The sequence below is a fragment of the Labrus mixtus genome, chromosome 11 (assembly GCF_963584025.1).
Source record: "Labrus mixtus chromosome 11, fLabMix1.1, whole genome shotgun sequence".
Classification (NCBI taxonomy): domain Eukaryota; kingdom Metazoa; phylum Chordata; class Actinopteri; order Labriformes; family Labridae; genus Labrus; species Labrus mixtus.
Window position 1 is genome coordinate 16,124,406 of NC_083622.1, and position 15,682 is coordinate 16,140,087.

Consider the following 15,682-nt stretch of genomic DNA (forward strand, 5'->3'; position numbering starts at 1 on the left):
TTTAATCCAACACGTTTGCCAAAGAAAAAAAAAGGTTATTGTGGTATTTTTAAGGCCAAACAACGCCCACTTCGTAGCTTCAATGTTTATTTGATTAATCAGGTTGAGAAAAGTTTGACTACTATCTTGATAATCAATTCATAATTTCAGCTATTTTAGATAAAGTGCCAAAATGAATGCCAAATATTCAATGCTTACTGATTCTCAAATGTGACAATTTATGGATTTTCAATGTTCTTCTGTTAATAAATAAGAAGTATATTTTATTTTTTAATGTTATGGCAGTGACAAAGACACTTAGAGGATGCAGCACATATGCACTTACTGTTTTTTTTTTTTTTTTTCAATGGCACAATAAACCTTTGGTATACCAAACATTGTCACACATTGCTTTTCAACACAGTACTCCTATTGTTGGTTTTTATTATTGGAACAAAACAAGTTCCATTAAAATTGTTTTGCAAAAAAGTAAAACGTTTATGGACTGCCTTCACAAAAGTTGATAGTATAAGATTTGTTACACACTTTATGCTTTTAACTTGCCAATGAACTAATCAGAAGTAGCCTATAGCCTATGTAAATTTCCCCGTTGTGGGATAGGATTATCTTATCTTATCTTAGACTTTTTAATACAGAGTGGAGTGATTATGGAGTAGAACAAAAACCTTTGCATTAGTTTATATATAGAAGTATTCATGGTTTTCATTTTCCTTCTTTGATTTTGATCCACTCTGTAGCACTTTATAAAGTGGAGCTTTAGTTTTTTTTTTCAGTCTCACGACTTGGAGTCTTTAAAATACGAGCCAGTTGACTGGCACTTAAATGCAGCAGAGCTCGACAGTTGACGGGATTATTTTACATTAGCAAGACTTTGTGTATTCATGAAACATCGGAGATTTAAATGCACAAACGATAACGTGTTCCCGTGGTGCCCAGGGAATCGTTACATGTATTTAAAAATGTCTCGGCATGTAAAGTGTTTCTGAAGGCAGTTCTCTCACGGCCCACATGGTGGCGCTGTATGGACAGTACTACACGTCTACTCCGCCGTAAACATCCGGCGACACGTCTCTCAAACATAGCGCTGAGCCGCTGGATACGTCTTTATTTATTTAATCCTCTCCAGACTTTTCATAAATGAGAAATGTTGTGTCTTTGACGTTTTGAGACTCTGCCAGTTCGTTTTAAGTTGTTTTTTTCATAACCTGCGGCGCTTTAGCCAAGCCCGGAGCTTCAAATGGGGGAGGTGAGGAAGCTGCAGAAGAAGTTAAGACAGATTGAAAATCTGGAAATAAAAATCAGTCTTACCTCAGAAGAGAGGTTCAAGGTACGGGAACACTTATCTTCCTTTCCCCTCCTATTAATATGATCTGTGTAACCTGTTTGACTCTGGCAAAGCCTGAAAAGATTTCCCCTTTGGTGTGAAACCGGGTTGTGACTGCAGCTCAGACTTCACTAAAGCACAGACATGACTTAAATTTAAATAAAAACTCAAGAACAAATCTTCACCAAGACACGTTGAAGATCAGCTGGAAAGGTAGAGTTGCATATTAAAACAGCGCATTGAAGTAGGCTTATCACAGCACATCAGATATGGCACAAAGTATTCAAGCTCACTTGGTTAAATAAAGATGACATTTTAATGGCGTTATGAAGTTTTGAAGTTAGGCTTCTTAAACTAGAAGTAACAATTTTGCTCTCTTAAAGAAGAAAAAATATGTGATTAGCATGAATTAAAGATAAAGTTGGGATGAATAATTTGACAGTTTTTGCCTTAGGAATGTGAGAGATCAGAAGCCCAGACTCTGAGCTGAGTGCATCAGGCAAAATAATGATCAGGAGAGTTTCACTGTGTGAAAGGGCAGAATCTGAATGCTATAAGTTATGGCCATGCCCTACAAAAGTGTATTTTCTTGACAGAACTACCCCTTGCATTCACTGTTAGGAAGTGAAATGTAAGGCTGGCCATGCTCACACCTACAACCTGAGTTTGTAGTGATTGTGGTGACAACTTCTGTTATGCTTTATTTTGTAAGTTTCATATCCTAAATTGTATTATCGCGAAAGACACTAAAATGACCAATTAATGAATGTTTAATAAAACCAAAACTAAATCTCTTTAAAGTAGAGTTCAACATAATTACAATAACTTATCTACAAATGAAAGCTGCGAACATAGGATTTCACATTTTTGTCTTAAAGCTCGCTGTTGTAACTGAATCCATTTAGTGACAAGTACTGTATGTGAGTCTTACCGTTGTTAGATGCTACCTTTTCACTATTTGCCCCAATATAATAAACTCCATGACACTTGTTTCTTATGGAATTGTAGCCTAATGCAAGATAACCTCTATGACATCATTATTACATTAACATGAGTATTTTCACAGGTCAAACATAGATCTAATTGAGCCACAAAACACATGATAGAAGTGTTTTCACAATCAAATATTAGATCTGTTTGTGTCAAATTGGCAGAGTGCTCCTTTAGCAGAAGTAAACATCCCTTGATGTCAAGGAGAGATGCTTGATTCACTAATTTGGACATGTTTCATTACTCACATTAAGGCAGGAGTTCTATGTGTGTTGCCAGTAGCAGCCTAATAAATCTCGACAGTCTGAGCATGTTGGTTGTCCATATAAACAACTTGTGGATTTAGCAGCTTGGTTTACAACCAATCTCGTGCCTTCTCCCCTCTCAGATCTCCAGGAAGGCGGAGCTGCGTTCCAGATTGGCTGAGCTTCAGCTGCAGCTTTCTGGCCCGCAGCAAACTCTGGGGATTGTGGGAGACGGAAAAGAGGAGAAGATGAAAAGACAAGTGTAAGGAAGTGAGGGAGAGGTACAAGCAAGGGAGGGAGGGAGTGTGTGTGTGTGTGTGTGTGTGTGTGGGGGGGGGTTGGGGTGCATAATTCTTCAAAAGCAACAACATTCACTCTGAAGCCTTTGATCTTTTTGTATGACTAACCAAACATACTTTGAGTCAAATGCTGTCACGCTTGAACAAAAAAGGGAACTTTCTACAGTTCAACATGTGTCATGTAAATATCAGTCAGGGGTGTCATTCCCCCCTATTAAAGCTCCTCCTCCTCTTCTACCCGAATGAAACACAAGCATTCTTTCTAAAACCCGGCTCATTAAGGAGTAATGTTTTTGTTTGTGTGCGACTTCCTCCACAGGTAGGATGTTGTGTGCAGTTTGCATCTTGATTATTCATTCAGCTCTTGCTTTCTGCACTGGCACAGGGAGGATGCCCCCGAGGCCCTTCCATCACAAACGCCTCCAGCCTCCAAGATCCTTAAGGGAGAAGAGGAGTCCAGACCTCGAGAAACGCCAGCGCCGGCTGCCAGGCCGAGAAAGACAGGAGGGGGAGCAGAGACAGGTAGACGGCAGGAGAGGACAGAGCCTGCCGAGGTGTCAGCTCACAGCCCAGACGTGTCAGGAGGCAGTCCGGGCTCTGACAACCAGAGGCTAGTGCAACAGGAAGGTGGGCTAATTTTAAAAACAGTAGCTGTTATAACATTGTTATTACAGTTAAAAGTACAATGCAGTGCCCTAATTTGTGATTAACATCTAAAATGAGATTATACATTAATGCCCTGAGGAGTCCGAATACGCTCATATGTCTGCCAGTGTTTAAACCAACAGACTGCTCTTGTTTCCCTGAAGACGAGACGCAGGCGTTGCTTCCTTGGAGCTAAATTAGCGCCACCCTTCGCCTCAGCAAACTAATCCATATTGAAGAAGTGTGTAGATGAACAAGCTGGGGCGCTGATGAGGCAACATTGCTAATTGCACAAATAATTTTTCTCTTGCAGAAGCAGAATTTTCATCCCTGCAGTCGTCTTGGGAGAAGGCGAAGTTCCGCTTGAGGCTGTTGGAGGGCCACAATGACATAGTCACCTGCGTGGTTGCTGTTGACAACCTAGTTGTTTCTGGAAGGTAAAGCGAGGCCTCGATTTGCATAATGGATGTGCAAAGTGAACACTTCGCCTAATTTATCCCTTAATATGCTCCTGCTTTCTCCCTCGCTGTCTGACATGTATTTGTTTTTCTACCCCCACCCGGCTGCTCGCTGCAAATCTCTAGCGAGTTCCGCTTAACGTCTTTTAACTTTGCTTGCTTACGCTGCCTCCTCTGACTCACTGTAACTGCATTTTTTACCTTCCCATCCCCGCTCCTACCCTCCTTGTCCTCTAAGCCGAGATACGACAGTGAAGGTGTGGCACGTTCCCACAGCAACGGAGCACAAGAACCTGGGGGGTCACACTGGTGGGGTCACCTGTCTGTCTGCTCCTCCTCCTGAGTACTGCAGGAGGCTGGGTGAGGACTCGCATACACTCAAACACACACACACACACACAAGTTCTTACATGTACTACAGCTGAGTAATTCTTGTGTCCTGCAGTCTGGTAATTATAGGAGCAGTTCATCAGATCAAGCCCAGTGAGAGATAACCTCAGCAGACACTTTAGAGAGCTTGCTGTCTGTCTGAAGCAGGCAGCCCTCCATCACTTGAACTCCAACGTCTCCCCTCCCACACCCCCCACACACACACACACACACACACACACACACACACACACACACACACACACACACACACACACACACACACACACACACACACACACACACACACACACACACACACACACACACACACACACACACACACACCCCAACTTAAAATACAAAGTCGAGTTTGCGTCACATGAATGATGCTGCTTTAGTCACACTGTGTACATCAATATAATTATTTGTTTCTATTTTTTTCTTAAATCCTGTCTCTGTCTTCGCCTCTTCCCCACAATCTGTCTCTTTCTTCATTTTGTACATCATCACTTATTTACAGCTTCCCTCTCGGCTTAATCTATTTTGTCCTCTCCTCTCCCTCTCGCTTGTCTCTGATCCCCGTTCCTTCCTTCTCCTCCACATACTTGTTCTCATCCTCCTCCTCTTTCCCCTCCTGCTCTTTTGTCTGTGTTTGCCCTCTCGCCAGCCCGGTCCCTGTCTCTGTCCGACAAGGAGAGATTTATTTTGAGCGGCTCAGCAGACTGCTATGTGAAGATCTGGGCCCTGAGCATTGGTACGCTTAACCACACAAACACACACACACACACACACACACACACACACACACACACACACACACACACACATAGTAAAGTTGTATACGTGTTTTATTAAACTTGATGGAGCCTCAGGGCGCTGACTTGGAAACACGTGTGCACATGCTTTGTAATCAATAAATGTCTGTGTGACTTGTAGTTAGTGTTCTGGTAATTAAATGAGTATTTTCTTCCCTGTTACCTTCAGGGCAGTGTGTGAAGTCGATATACACATTCAACGCTGTGACTGCGCTCTGTTTTGTGCCAGAGGAAGACGGCTACATCATCACTGGGTCAGGTGGGTTTTTTTGTGTGGGAATAAAAGGTAGTTAATCACATCATATATTTTTTTTTAACCTTTTCTGTACTCCTGTGCATGTATGTTTTCTTGTATATATGCTTGAATCTCACACTGCAGTCCCCTTCCAGGGAGTTAGTGTGTGTGTGTAGTAGGGCCACCAAGCTAAATCAGAAGGATGGAGGCAAAGAGTGTAGGGCAGTCAGGCTCAGGTGTGTCGAACCGTGACCAACAATAATGACTGCCAGCCAGCTGTCAGCTCACGTTAACCTCACACTCTGTCTCTCCCTCAGACGGGGGGAAAGTTCAAGCCTGGAGCTGGCACACTTTCGAGAACTGCCAGTCAATCAACGCTCACCAGGAAGCAGTCACCTCAATCCAGGTGGGTCGGTCACTCTCTATAGCACTGGCCATGTAATGTTAGAAGCTCAAGTTGTTTTTGTTATGACCAACTTTGTTAGGGAGGGGATGTTTTGCACAACCCTGGCGATGTTTTGCACAACCCTGGCGATGTTTCTCTCTGAGTAAAAGCTCTCTAAAGTGGGTTCGAAACTTTATATTTTTTAATAGCTTTTTCTCCGGAAAATCCAAAAGGTATATTTCCTCACTCTTATCCTCACACAGCTTTTTCTTGTTTATTGCCGCAAAACAAAAATCTGAGATATTTGATTGAAGATGTTGGCTGTGGGGCTCAGCAAATTATAGAGCAAAGTGTACATATTTGGAGCAAAAAGGCTTTTTATGAATATTGAAATCCTGAGCTGCAAATGCACTGCTTTTTTCAATTTGCAATCATCAAAATATGCCCGAAGCATTAAAGCGCAGCACATCATTGTCATCCTCTTTGTGATTATCATGCAAAGCACACAATCCATTTCTAACCAACTGTGGCGCAGAAAAGTACATTTTGAAACAGTTCACACACTTCTCCATTTACAAACACACACACACACACACACACACACACACACACACACACACACACACACACACACACACACACACACATGCACAAGCTGGGTAAAGACTCGTATCGCCATGACAACCGTGTCTCCCATGCCCTCCTCAGTCTCAGGGTCCGCTGGTGTTCAGCGGCTCCGCTGAGGGAGGGGTGTCTGTGTGGGAGAACCGCTGTTCGGATCGAGACCCCCTGAGGCTGCTGCACCACTGGAGCAGTGAGGTGACAGGCTGCGGAGGGGGGCCAGGGGGGCGCGTGACCCTCAGCCCGCGGGGCGACCGAGTGCTCCTGGCTCATGGTCGAGCCTGGCTCAAGAACCTGCACTGGAGGAGCGGTGAGCTCTGGAATTAGACTGGCAGTGTGTGTGTGTGTGTGAGAGTGTGTTTGTCTGTGTGTGTGTGTGTGTGTGTGTGTGTGTGAGTGTGAGTGTGTGTGTGTGTGTGAGTGTTTCTGTGGGTGTGCGTGTGCGTGTCAGATGGAAAGATTGAAAATTGAAGGCAGATGCAGGAACATTTGCATAATCCTTCCACCTAACATCTGTCCAATTAACACAGGAACCATGTCCAGACTGACCAATCACAGCAGCATCACCGGGGTAACAGATTGTGTTCACCAGACAGGAGGCCTCCTAATTGGTTCCTGCTATGATGTGGCAAATGGAGAGAGCTCGCTGAACAGTGAGTCGCGGAGCAAACCATGTGCAACCACAAGGTCTTCACTCCACTCTGAGTAGTGAAAAGCACTTAAAGAAAAAATTGAAACCACTTTGTTTCCCCCTCCCCGCCCCCCCAGTCTTCTCTCTGCCTCAGTGTCGGTACCTGGCTTCTCTGACCTGGCCCCATGCTACCAGAGTCCTATGCTTTGCGGCGTGGACCACAGGTAGCGGAGACCACCGGTGGGTAACTGGAGGTCGAGACCTCATCGTATGGGAGCAGCTCCCAAGCTCTGGAAAGCAGAGGTGAGATCAAGAAGTGTCAATACTACTCGGTTTAAAAGATTTCAGTCTAAACTACTAAATCATTTTTCTTATTTGCATATTCATCATTTCCTCCAAGGTCACGAGCATTGCTAATTCTTAAACTATACTGGGACTTTCAATATGCCACTGGATTAACATATCTTGACACACACTTCTGCCGGTATTAGGTGTTAAATAAAGTTAGGAATGATTGTTTCAGGGGTGATGTCACAGCCAGGAGAGACAGTCGATTGGAGTCCTGCTCGCTGGAGTCCGAGGGGGACACAGAGGATGACGAGGAGACTGATGGTACACACACACACACACACACACACACACACACACACACTGTAATTCCAGACCTTTTTCATGTCTTCATTTACTGACAAATACTCGATGAGTAACCGTGGAATCGCTGTTAAACTATCATGTTAATTATAGAAGATGTGTGTCGTGACGAATCCTTTCGACCTGCTTGTCAAATTTAGAATACGAAGAAAGAGACGGCGATGAAGGAAGAGACAGTGGGTGTGATGTCACAGAGGACGGAGGGTCTGCCTCATGGCTACGCTGTGTTCTTCAGTGAGAGACGGATTCTCACGCCGAGGACCCGACCGCCTCCAGACAGGAGCAGAAATTGAGAGGGAGGGGTGATGGCGAGGGAGGCGAGTGGAGTGTGACAGTGTCAGAGAGGGAGCATATGGATGGAGAAAGTGTGAGTGAGTGTGTGTGTGTGTGTGTGTGTGTGAGTAAGCAGATTGTTTTCTATGTCAATATTATTTCCATATACAATAAAGCTGTCACAGAGTGACTCTGGCCTCCAAATTTGCTTCTCTTGTTGTCTTTTTTTTTTTTACATCAACCTGACCCTGCTTCTTCTTCAGACACCAGCTCGCCTCGCTCTGTGTAAATGAATGTAAATTACATTTTATTCCATCTTTATTCGCCTCCTTCCTTTCTTCCTCCCCCTCCTTTTCCTCTTGTCTCCTTCTCTCTGGGGTGTCCTTCCTGTGTGTAAACATAATTGAAGAGTTATTTTTTTACAAGAAAAAACCTCCCGCCTCTAAAATGAGCTTATTAATGTCGTCCTCTGTATCATTTCTGTTTGCATCATCAAATCCATTTCTTTTCCTCTGCGTCCATTTAATTGAAGCGTTAAAAAAACAAAACATAATTAGCATTTAAATCTCTTTCCTACAGTCGCTTGCCTTCCTCACATCGCTCTCTCTCTCTCCTCTCTTACTCTAGCAGACTCTACATGTCTCCGTTGCCTCGGCAACCAATGCTTTTTTCCTCCCCTCCCTTGCTCTCTGTATCTCCCCCCCTACTCTCTGTCTCCCTCTCTCATTCCCTCTCTTCACTGCCAGAGGTAGGAATGATAACTGATATGTGTCGGAGCGCTTGTGTGTCTCTGTCCGTCTTCGTGTGTGTGTGTCTATGAGTGACATTTCTGTGGCATTCAGGCAGCGCTTGTAGATAGGAAGTTACCTCTCTCTGCTCAAAGTGCCACAGAAAGTGTTGGCTCCGTGCATGACGCCTCTAATGATGATGAATGTGCTGCGCTCAGGTGTGTGATCCTTGAGTGTGTGTGACAGAGCAGAACGGACAATGTGTGTGCACTTTTGTGTGTTCTTGAGTGCAGATGTGGATGAACATGTGGTGCATAATTGAGTGTTAAATTTAAAAGCCCAGGGGTGCGTTTGCATGTGTGTGTGTGTGTTTTGAAGTAATGACAGTTCTGCCAGCGATGGTTTTTATGTTTACATGTTTTTATCTGGTAACATTGAAGAAGAAAAAAAGCTGGACCCTCCCCCTTTCTTTCTCTCGCTCTCTCTCTCTCTCTCTCTCTTTTTCTCTTGCCCCTCTGTCCTTCCATACAGAGAGAGATGATCGGAGGAGCGGAGTCTCAGTGAACAGAGCGAAGCGATGGAGAGATGGTAAGATGGAAAGTATCTGAGCTGAAGGATGGATGTATGGGGGAGCAGATGCTTAAAATGTCATTCTGAGTGATAGCGGGCATCATTTCTGTGCTGATGAGGTCGTGCTGGGTACCTGTAGACAGAAAGACAACTTCCCTGTCACTCCTCCACCTCTCATCCTTTCTTCTCCACTTTTCTTCCAGCTCCATCTCTCCTGTCGCACGACTGACTGCCCTCCGCTGCCTCATCTCCCTCCTCCTTATTGCTCTGGTGACACAGCCCTCCACCTGTAACCGTGACGACAGCGAGGGCGAGGAGGATCAGGTGGACACCCTGTCGGTCCAGCTGTCTGTCACAGCCCAGGTCACGCCCACTCCTCTGTGGGCGGTTGTCTGGGGTCCCACGCAACCTCTGGAGGATGAGACCTACCACTTTCTCTCCAGCCAGGAACCTGACCCCCTGCACCCGCACGGGAGCCAGCAGGAGGACAGCTCCGCCATATCTGTGAATTGGCCTTTTCCCAGTTCAAGCATGCAGCCAGGAGAGGAGGCACCGCTCGAGTCTAGAGACCAGGAGGGAGCGGATGATGGAGAAATGGAGGTGGAGCCTGAGGAAGGTGGGCATCAGGACCTGCACATGAAGGATTTGTAAATAAAGGTGTCCACGAGCCAGTCCATGTGAACACACACACACACACAAGCCACAAGCCCTCCAGGGAATGAGCTGTCAGCAGGGTGACGGGGAGCTGTGTGCAGCCGGCTGTGGCTGTGGCGAGGAATGCCTAATAAAGTTCTCATCACTCACAGCAGGAATCGGCTGCTGTCAGATTACAAGATACACAGAAGACGTCATCAGATTAGAGTTAGAGTTGGAGGCCAACGTTCTGAACATTCAATGTCATGTTTCAGCCGGCTTCATTCATTTCTTCTTTTGTTCTGGATACAATTATACATGGTCGTGGTGGGAGAAATCAATAACGGTGTGTGTGTGTCTTTGTTACAGTGGACCCTCAGTTTTATGTCACTGTGACCATCTCCTCCCTGCTCATCCTGACAGCAGTCATCATAACAGCAAAACTCTGGTAAGAACCCATTCTCTCTCAATAATTTGTGTGTGTGTGTGTGTGTGTGTGTGTGTGTGTGTGTCACATTATATAAAGTGGGACTTGTCCTGGTTCTCCCAATTTCAGAATGTTGTGGAAAAAGATGGAAAACACATCTTGGTGTCAATTCTTTTTTCTGAGAGGGTTAATCTAATTATTGTTGCTCTTAGAAAATACTTTCTTTAAGAATAACATCAAACTCAGCTACAGCAGGGATGTGTTTTGGTCAATTATAGTTCTTCTTTTAACAGAGGTTACCAACCTTGGGGTCAGGACCTCCTTTGGGGTTTAGAAGATAAACCTAATGGTGTACCCAGATAGTAAGCAACATAGCATCAGAATACAGTGTTCACTTTGATTTTCAGACAACTTACTATTGGAATTTTTTACAAGGGACCGATAGAATATGATCAACATGGTTTGAATTCATTGATATATGTTATGAAGTGATGAAGCTTAAGATGAGAGTGTCCTGAGGTGTAGAGAGGTCACAATATTTTGAAAGAGAAAAATGTGCTGGTCATTTCCATTTTGACAGAAAACTTTAGATGTGCCAATTCTTACCAATTAATGCGTCAAGATGTAAATCAGTTTGGCACCAGATGTGTGAGTTTAATGAAGATGCCAGATGTTTGGTCCTCATTAAAGATGAGACCTTTTGCTTTGGCAGATCCGAATTTGAATGTGCATGTTTGTGGTTACATCATTTCTATACGTTCATCCTCCTTTCCAGTGAGAACTGAGTAATTGCTTACTAATGAATTTCTAACATCATTGTGGGCCTGAAAGTCGTACAGATGTGTCATCTTGTGCCATTAGACATGCAATTATTAAATATTCCCTGTAACCAATGGGATGTGACAGGAGGCGGAAACAAACCTGTTGTCATAGCGATAAAAGAACTTCAGTGGTGTCAATGTTCTTCAACAGCCATCAAAGCTCTGGGAGCATGTAAAGAAGAGGGACGGGGTAAACAAAGGGTGGGTTAAACACAGGGTGGGTTCTGTGTGTGTTTAAAGTGAGTACTGCACTCATGGCCATTAGCTGGAAATGGGGAGTCATCTATGTGATGTAGTGGAGCACTGCTACGCTTTGCTGATCAAACCAATAACACCTCGTTTATTTGACCACTGGGACTCCTCTCCTTCTCCTCCTGCTCCCATCACCTTGCTTTTTCTTCTCCTTCTCCCTTTTTTCTCACTAATCTATACTCCTTTTTTTTACTGTAATTCTCTTTATCTGATCATCGTACCCACATTCCTATTATGTTATAATTTTACATTTCATTGCCTGAATCTGTATAATTTGTTCTCCTCCATATTTTTTTCATACTCTTGCTTAATCTCCGATTTGCTCTCACACTCCTACATTATCTCCCCCGCTCTCTCTCCTTCCCCCTTTTTTAATTGTTCTTTCTCTCAATACCTGTGTTCCCCCCCCCCCCTCTCCCTTCGGGTTATTTCGCTTACTTCCAGTTATCATCATTGCCTCACTCTAACACCGCCTGTCTTTGTGCAGCTGGTACTCCTCTTATCTCCCCCGCCAGTCTCCCTATCTTTCCCAGCACTGCCAGTCCGGCTGCAGATCAACAGATAATCCTGCAGCTTGCTTTGAGCTGATACATGATAAACCTCCCCCCCCCCCCCTTTTTTTTCTCTCTCTGGCCTGCTCTGTTGTTTCGATAATTTACTTCATCTACACTAGCTATGGATGAAAATCCAAACTCTGCCTGTGGATCCAAAGTGGCCTTGCATAAAAAAGTGAGACTTGCCGGGGTTCAGACCGGAGACGTGGCAGCAATCCCCTCTCTATAGACTGGCTCATGCTTCAGTGTCATAAATGTGTAAATAACACCATGTGTTAGATGGAGAAAGTGCTGGGGATTGAGCGGGGGGAGGCTACAGATGGACTGAAATGATAGCCTATAGTGGAAATTGGCGACTGTCCAGTTCATTATGATTATAGAAGCGCAGCATATGTGCTCAGTGATTTTCCCAGACCCTAAAACCGTCAGTGTGGCTAATTTTCCAAGCATTTTTGAGTGTAAAAGTGTGTTTACGGAGGGGTGTGTGGAGTCAGACAGGTGTTGCTGAGGGAAAATGAGGGTGCAGGATGGCTTTTATGGCAGCGAGAACACCTCTGCTGGATGTCTAAGTATCCTTAAGAGCCTGAACCTGTGACTCCCAGCTGTGTCTTCCTTAACTCACTCTCCTCGCCACTATTTCCTCGCCTTGTTGCATCCTGCCTACCTCACCCCATCAGACTCCTTCCCTCCTCTCCCTCTTCTCTCCCCCACAGTGCCTGTCTCCTCTACCCATTCCTCGCTCTGCCTCCCTCTCCCCCCCTGACAGCGTTTTAATGAGTCCAATGAGTGCACTAATTCTCTCTCACAGTGGCAGTGTAATGTGTTCGCTGATGCTAAATGGCTCGCCTGTTCTTGATGCTCTCTGACTTTGTTTCTCCGTCTCTCCCCTCCTTTTTTTTCCTCCTTTTTTCCTTATCTGCTCCTCTTAATTTCAACCTCCTTCCTCAATCACTTCCTGCTCTTTATAACCTTCTTTTACTTATCCGTCTCTCTGAAACTCCAACTTTCTTTGTGTCCTTTAATCTCTGTTTCTATTCCTGTCCCACTTCCTCTTGGTCTCTTTTTAACATCCTTTTCTTTTTTTTCTGTCCTTCCACCAATCTTTTTTTTTCTCCCTCTCTTCCACTCCCCCATCCCTTATCAACCTCTCTCCATCCTCATCTCTTCTATCCCCCTCTTGTTTCCCCCAATTTCTTGCCTCTCTCCATCCCCTCTCCTCCTCCTCTGTCTTTCTCTTCCTCTTCTTGTGCCACCATCCTTCTCTCCAAGTTATGATCGCAGCTGTTCCCAGCATCCGCCCCCGCTTTCCCGTGGCGTGGCTCCCCCCCTCTCCCTTGCGCTCCCTCGCTCCCTGGGTTCGGAGGACAGCCGGCAGACGCTACACAGCACCTCCTCCTCCTTCACCGACAGGGAGAGGTAATGAGTCGCCTCGGCAGCTCGGCACAGTCTGGGTATATATGATTCTAATGTGTGTGTAGCTCTGGATAAAAGTTTGCTTCTTAGTGTGTGTGTAAAACAGCCCTTTTTTTACCTTTAGTGTGCATGAACATGTAGAATAATTGGACGGTAGTGCTATTCTCCAAGGAGTGCTCAGGGCTGGAGTGTTGCTGTAAGAAGTCTCTGTGTTTTAAACTCCCTCTCCAGATGAGTCATCGTGGGCCCAGCCACCGTCCATGTAATCATGCTTTTATTTAAGGGTATTCAAAGTTAATCTCAATCAGGGAACTAACACTTCTCCCTCTCGCTTCCGTCCTTCCTTCTCCCCCATCAGCTTTTCCTTTCACCCTTTTCCTCCTTCGCTTCTGTCTCTTCCCTCTGCCGCCCTCTCGGTCCCCTGTGGTGCAGCTTTCCGTTTGCGTCTACACCACTTTTTCAGCTTCGGGCCACTCGGCTCGCCTTGTCTTCTGTTTTTTTTTTTTTTTTTTTCCTACCAGTACCAGGGCTCCCCAAGCTTCCCACAACAATCTTCTTCTTCTTCTATTTCCCCCCTATATCCCCTTCTCACTCTCACTCTTCTTCTCTTGTGTCTCTTGCTGTGTCAGGATCCCAGTAGTGAACCTCTGAGGTGACTGTTTTTCCATATGGTAAACATTTCTACAAGGCCTGAGGAGGAACATCAACACGAACCAGAGGGTGTGCCCACAGCGTCGTTTTATTTTCTCTGAAACTGTGAAATGAATTCAGGGATCCCAGGTATCCAGCCATCACAAAACTCCTTGGCTCCCCTGAGGTCTTAAAATCATCTCCCTGCTGCTCCCTCCCTGGTTCCTTCCTTCCTTCCTTCCTTCCTCTATGCTCCGTGCTAATTTCTTTTATGTGGCTCTGCATCACTGTAACCTGCTCCTTGTTTTCCATCCCCTGTATGGCCCCAAGCTCTGCCAAAATACCCAACCGCTCTGTGTTTCGACCTGCCTTGACTAATTGACAAACAGGCAGTTTAACAGCCATGCAGAATCTCATTACCCATGAAATGCCCTACCTGTGCTTCCACAACTGTTTCCAATAACTCAGTATTAGCTCTAATGCAGCCGACTGTTCTTTCACTCATTTTCAGTTCAGTGTAGCAGCCTCGTATCTGGCGGGTATAGTGTTAAAAAGCCTTTCACAGCATCTCCAAACACTGAACGGGGTATTTCACAAAGCTCATTGGCACAGCTCTGGCCAACAGGCAATGTGTTTAACATGTCACGCTCCAAAAACTGCTGTTTATCCCCCCGCTTTGGGCTTGAAATGCAAATAGTGTGGATTTTTCCCTCTGCAGAGTGTGCAGGAGTCTGTTTTGTTTAGGTTTTTTTTTTTCCCCTCATGATTTGTTCTCTTAATTATGTGGCTGACGTTCACCCCTTTGTGGAGCACCCTTTGTTCCTGCTGGACTGTGTAGAGGTGTGTTAGGCATAGAGAACCTCCACTGGTGGAGATTTGAAAAAAAAAAAAAAAAAAAAACATAAAGCAAAAGTGGGTTGGATGGAAGAGACATTCCTGTTGAAAATCAATGTTTCCCAAAGGTTTCGGATTGCGCACAACAAAGACAGATTTATTTCGTCATGGAAATGAGCATCTGTGAACTGTACGCGAGATCAAAGGACTGACAAGTACCACAAAAAGGATTTTATTTTCAGTGGACAGCCTAGAATCTTAACTTGGAAAACAAAACCACAAAAATCTTGCTTCATATCAGCATCAAGAAACTACATATCCAAAGGAAAGAAGTACATCAAGGAACATCTTCTCTGCCTCTCTGAATCTGCATGTATATAGTAAGAAAACTTGTAAGAGTCGCTTCAAATCTATAATTTATAAATGTCTATTTTATCTATCAGTGAATTAAATCTTAAAGAATCTTCTGAAGCCAAATGTCAGGTTGCGTTTTGCAACTTTTCGGAGCATCTTTGAGACATGAATCCCCTCCAGTTACACACATTTCCACTACAGACATAGTGCTGGTGGCTTCGTGCGTGGCTCGTGTAGAAACCTACAGATATAAAGTCTTGTGATTTTTAGTAGCATTTCTGTATAAATGTGGTCTTTCTGTACCATGGAAGTTCAATAAAGACTGGCGTTTTAGCTCTGTGTCTGTTTATTTCTGTGCATATTGAATGAATTCCCCTGGGAGCGTTACGTTCTGCAATGCTTTATGGGATTGACAAAGCCTACACTGTGCATTTTAATAGCTACCCCTGTATCCTAATCTTTTTTCTCCTTGAAGTGAACATTTAGTCCTCTGCCTTGCATTGATTCTGAACCATAAGCTTG

At 44.6% G+C, this 15,682-nt stretch overlaps 2 protein-coding genes across 4 annotated transcripts; both read left to right on the plus strand.

The window, feature by feature from the left end:
- Positions 1–1,031: 1,031 nt before the first annotated feature.
- si:ch211-154o6.3 (uncharacterized protein LOC563854 homolog) lies at positions 1,032–8,148 on the plus strand. Its single transcript, XM_061049253.1, has 13 exons — positions 1,032–1,327; positions 2,703–2,821; positions 3,244–3,485; positions 3,817–3,940; positions 4,200–4,321; positions 5,001–5,087; positions 5,318–5,407; positions 5,701–5,789; positions 6,477–6,699; positions 6,920–7,042; positions 7,158–7,323; positions 7,544–7,632; positions 7,812–8,148. Exons 1-13 carry the CDS (start codon positions 1,238–1,240, stop codon positions 7,907–7,909), a joined length of 1,662 nt encoding a protein of 553 aa, XP_060905236.1. The 5' UTR covers positions 1,032–1,237; the 3' UTR covers positions 7,910–8,148.
- A 190-nt stretch (positions 8,149–8,338) lies between these two features.
- pianp (PILR alpha associated neural protein) lies at positions 8,339–15,493 on the plus strand. 3 transcript variants are annotated; one of them, XM_061049329.1, is made up of 5 exons: positions 8,339–9,260; positions 9,446–9,858; positions 10,245–10,323; positions 13,199–13,380; positions 13,972–15,493. In XM_061049329.1, exons 1-4 carry the CDS (start codon positions 9,250–9,252, stop codon positions 13,347–13,349), a joined length of 654 nt encoding a protein of 217 aa, XP_060905312.1. In that variant the 5' UTR covers positions 8,339–9,249; the 3' UTR covers positions 13,350–13,380; positions 13,972–15,493. The 3 variants fall into 3 exon arrangements, with proteins under 3 accessions (XP_060905312.1, XP_060905311.1, XP_060905313.1); XM_061049328.1 differs by having other exon boundaries at positions 13,199–13,345; XM_061049330.1 differs by lacking the exon at positions 13,199–13,380.
- The last annotated feature ends 189 nt before the right edge of the window (positions 15,494–15,682 follow it).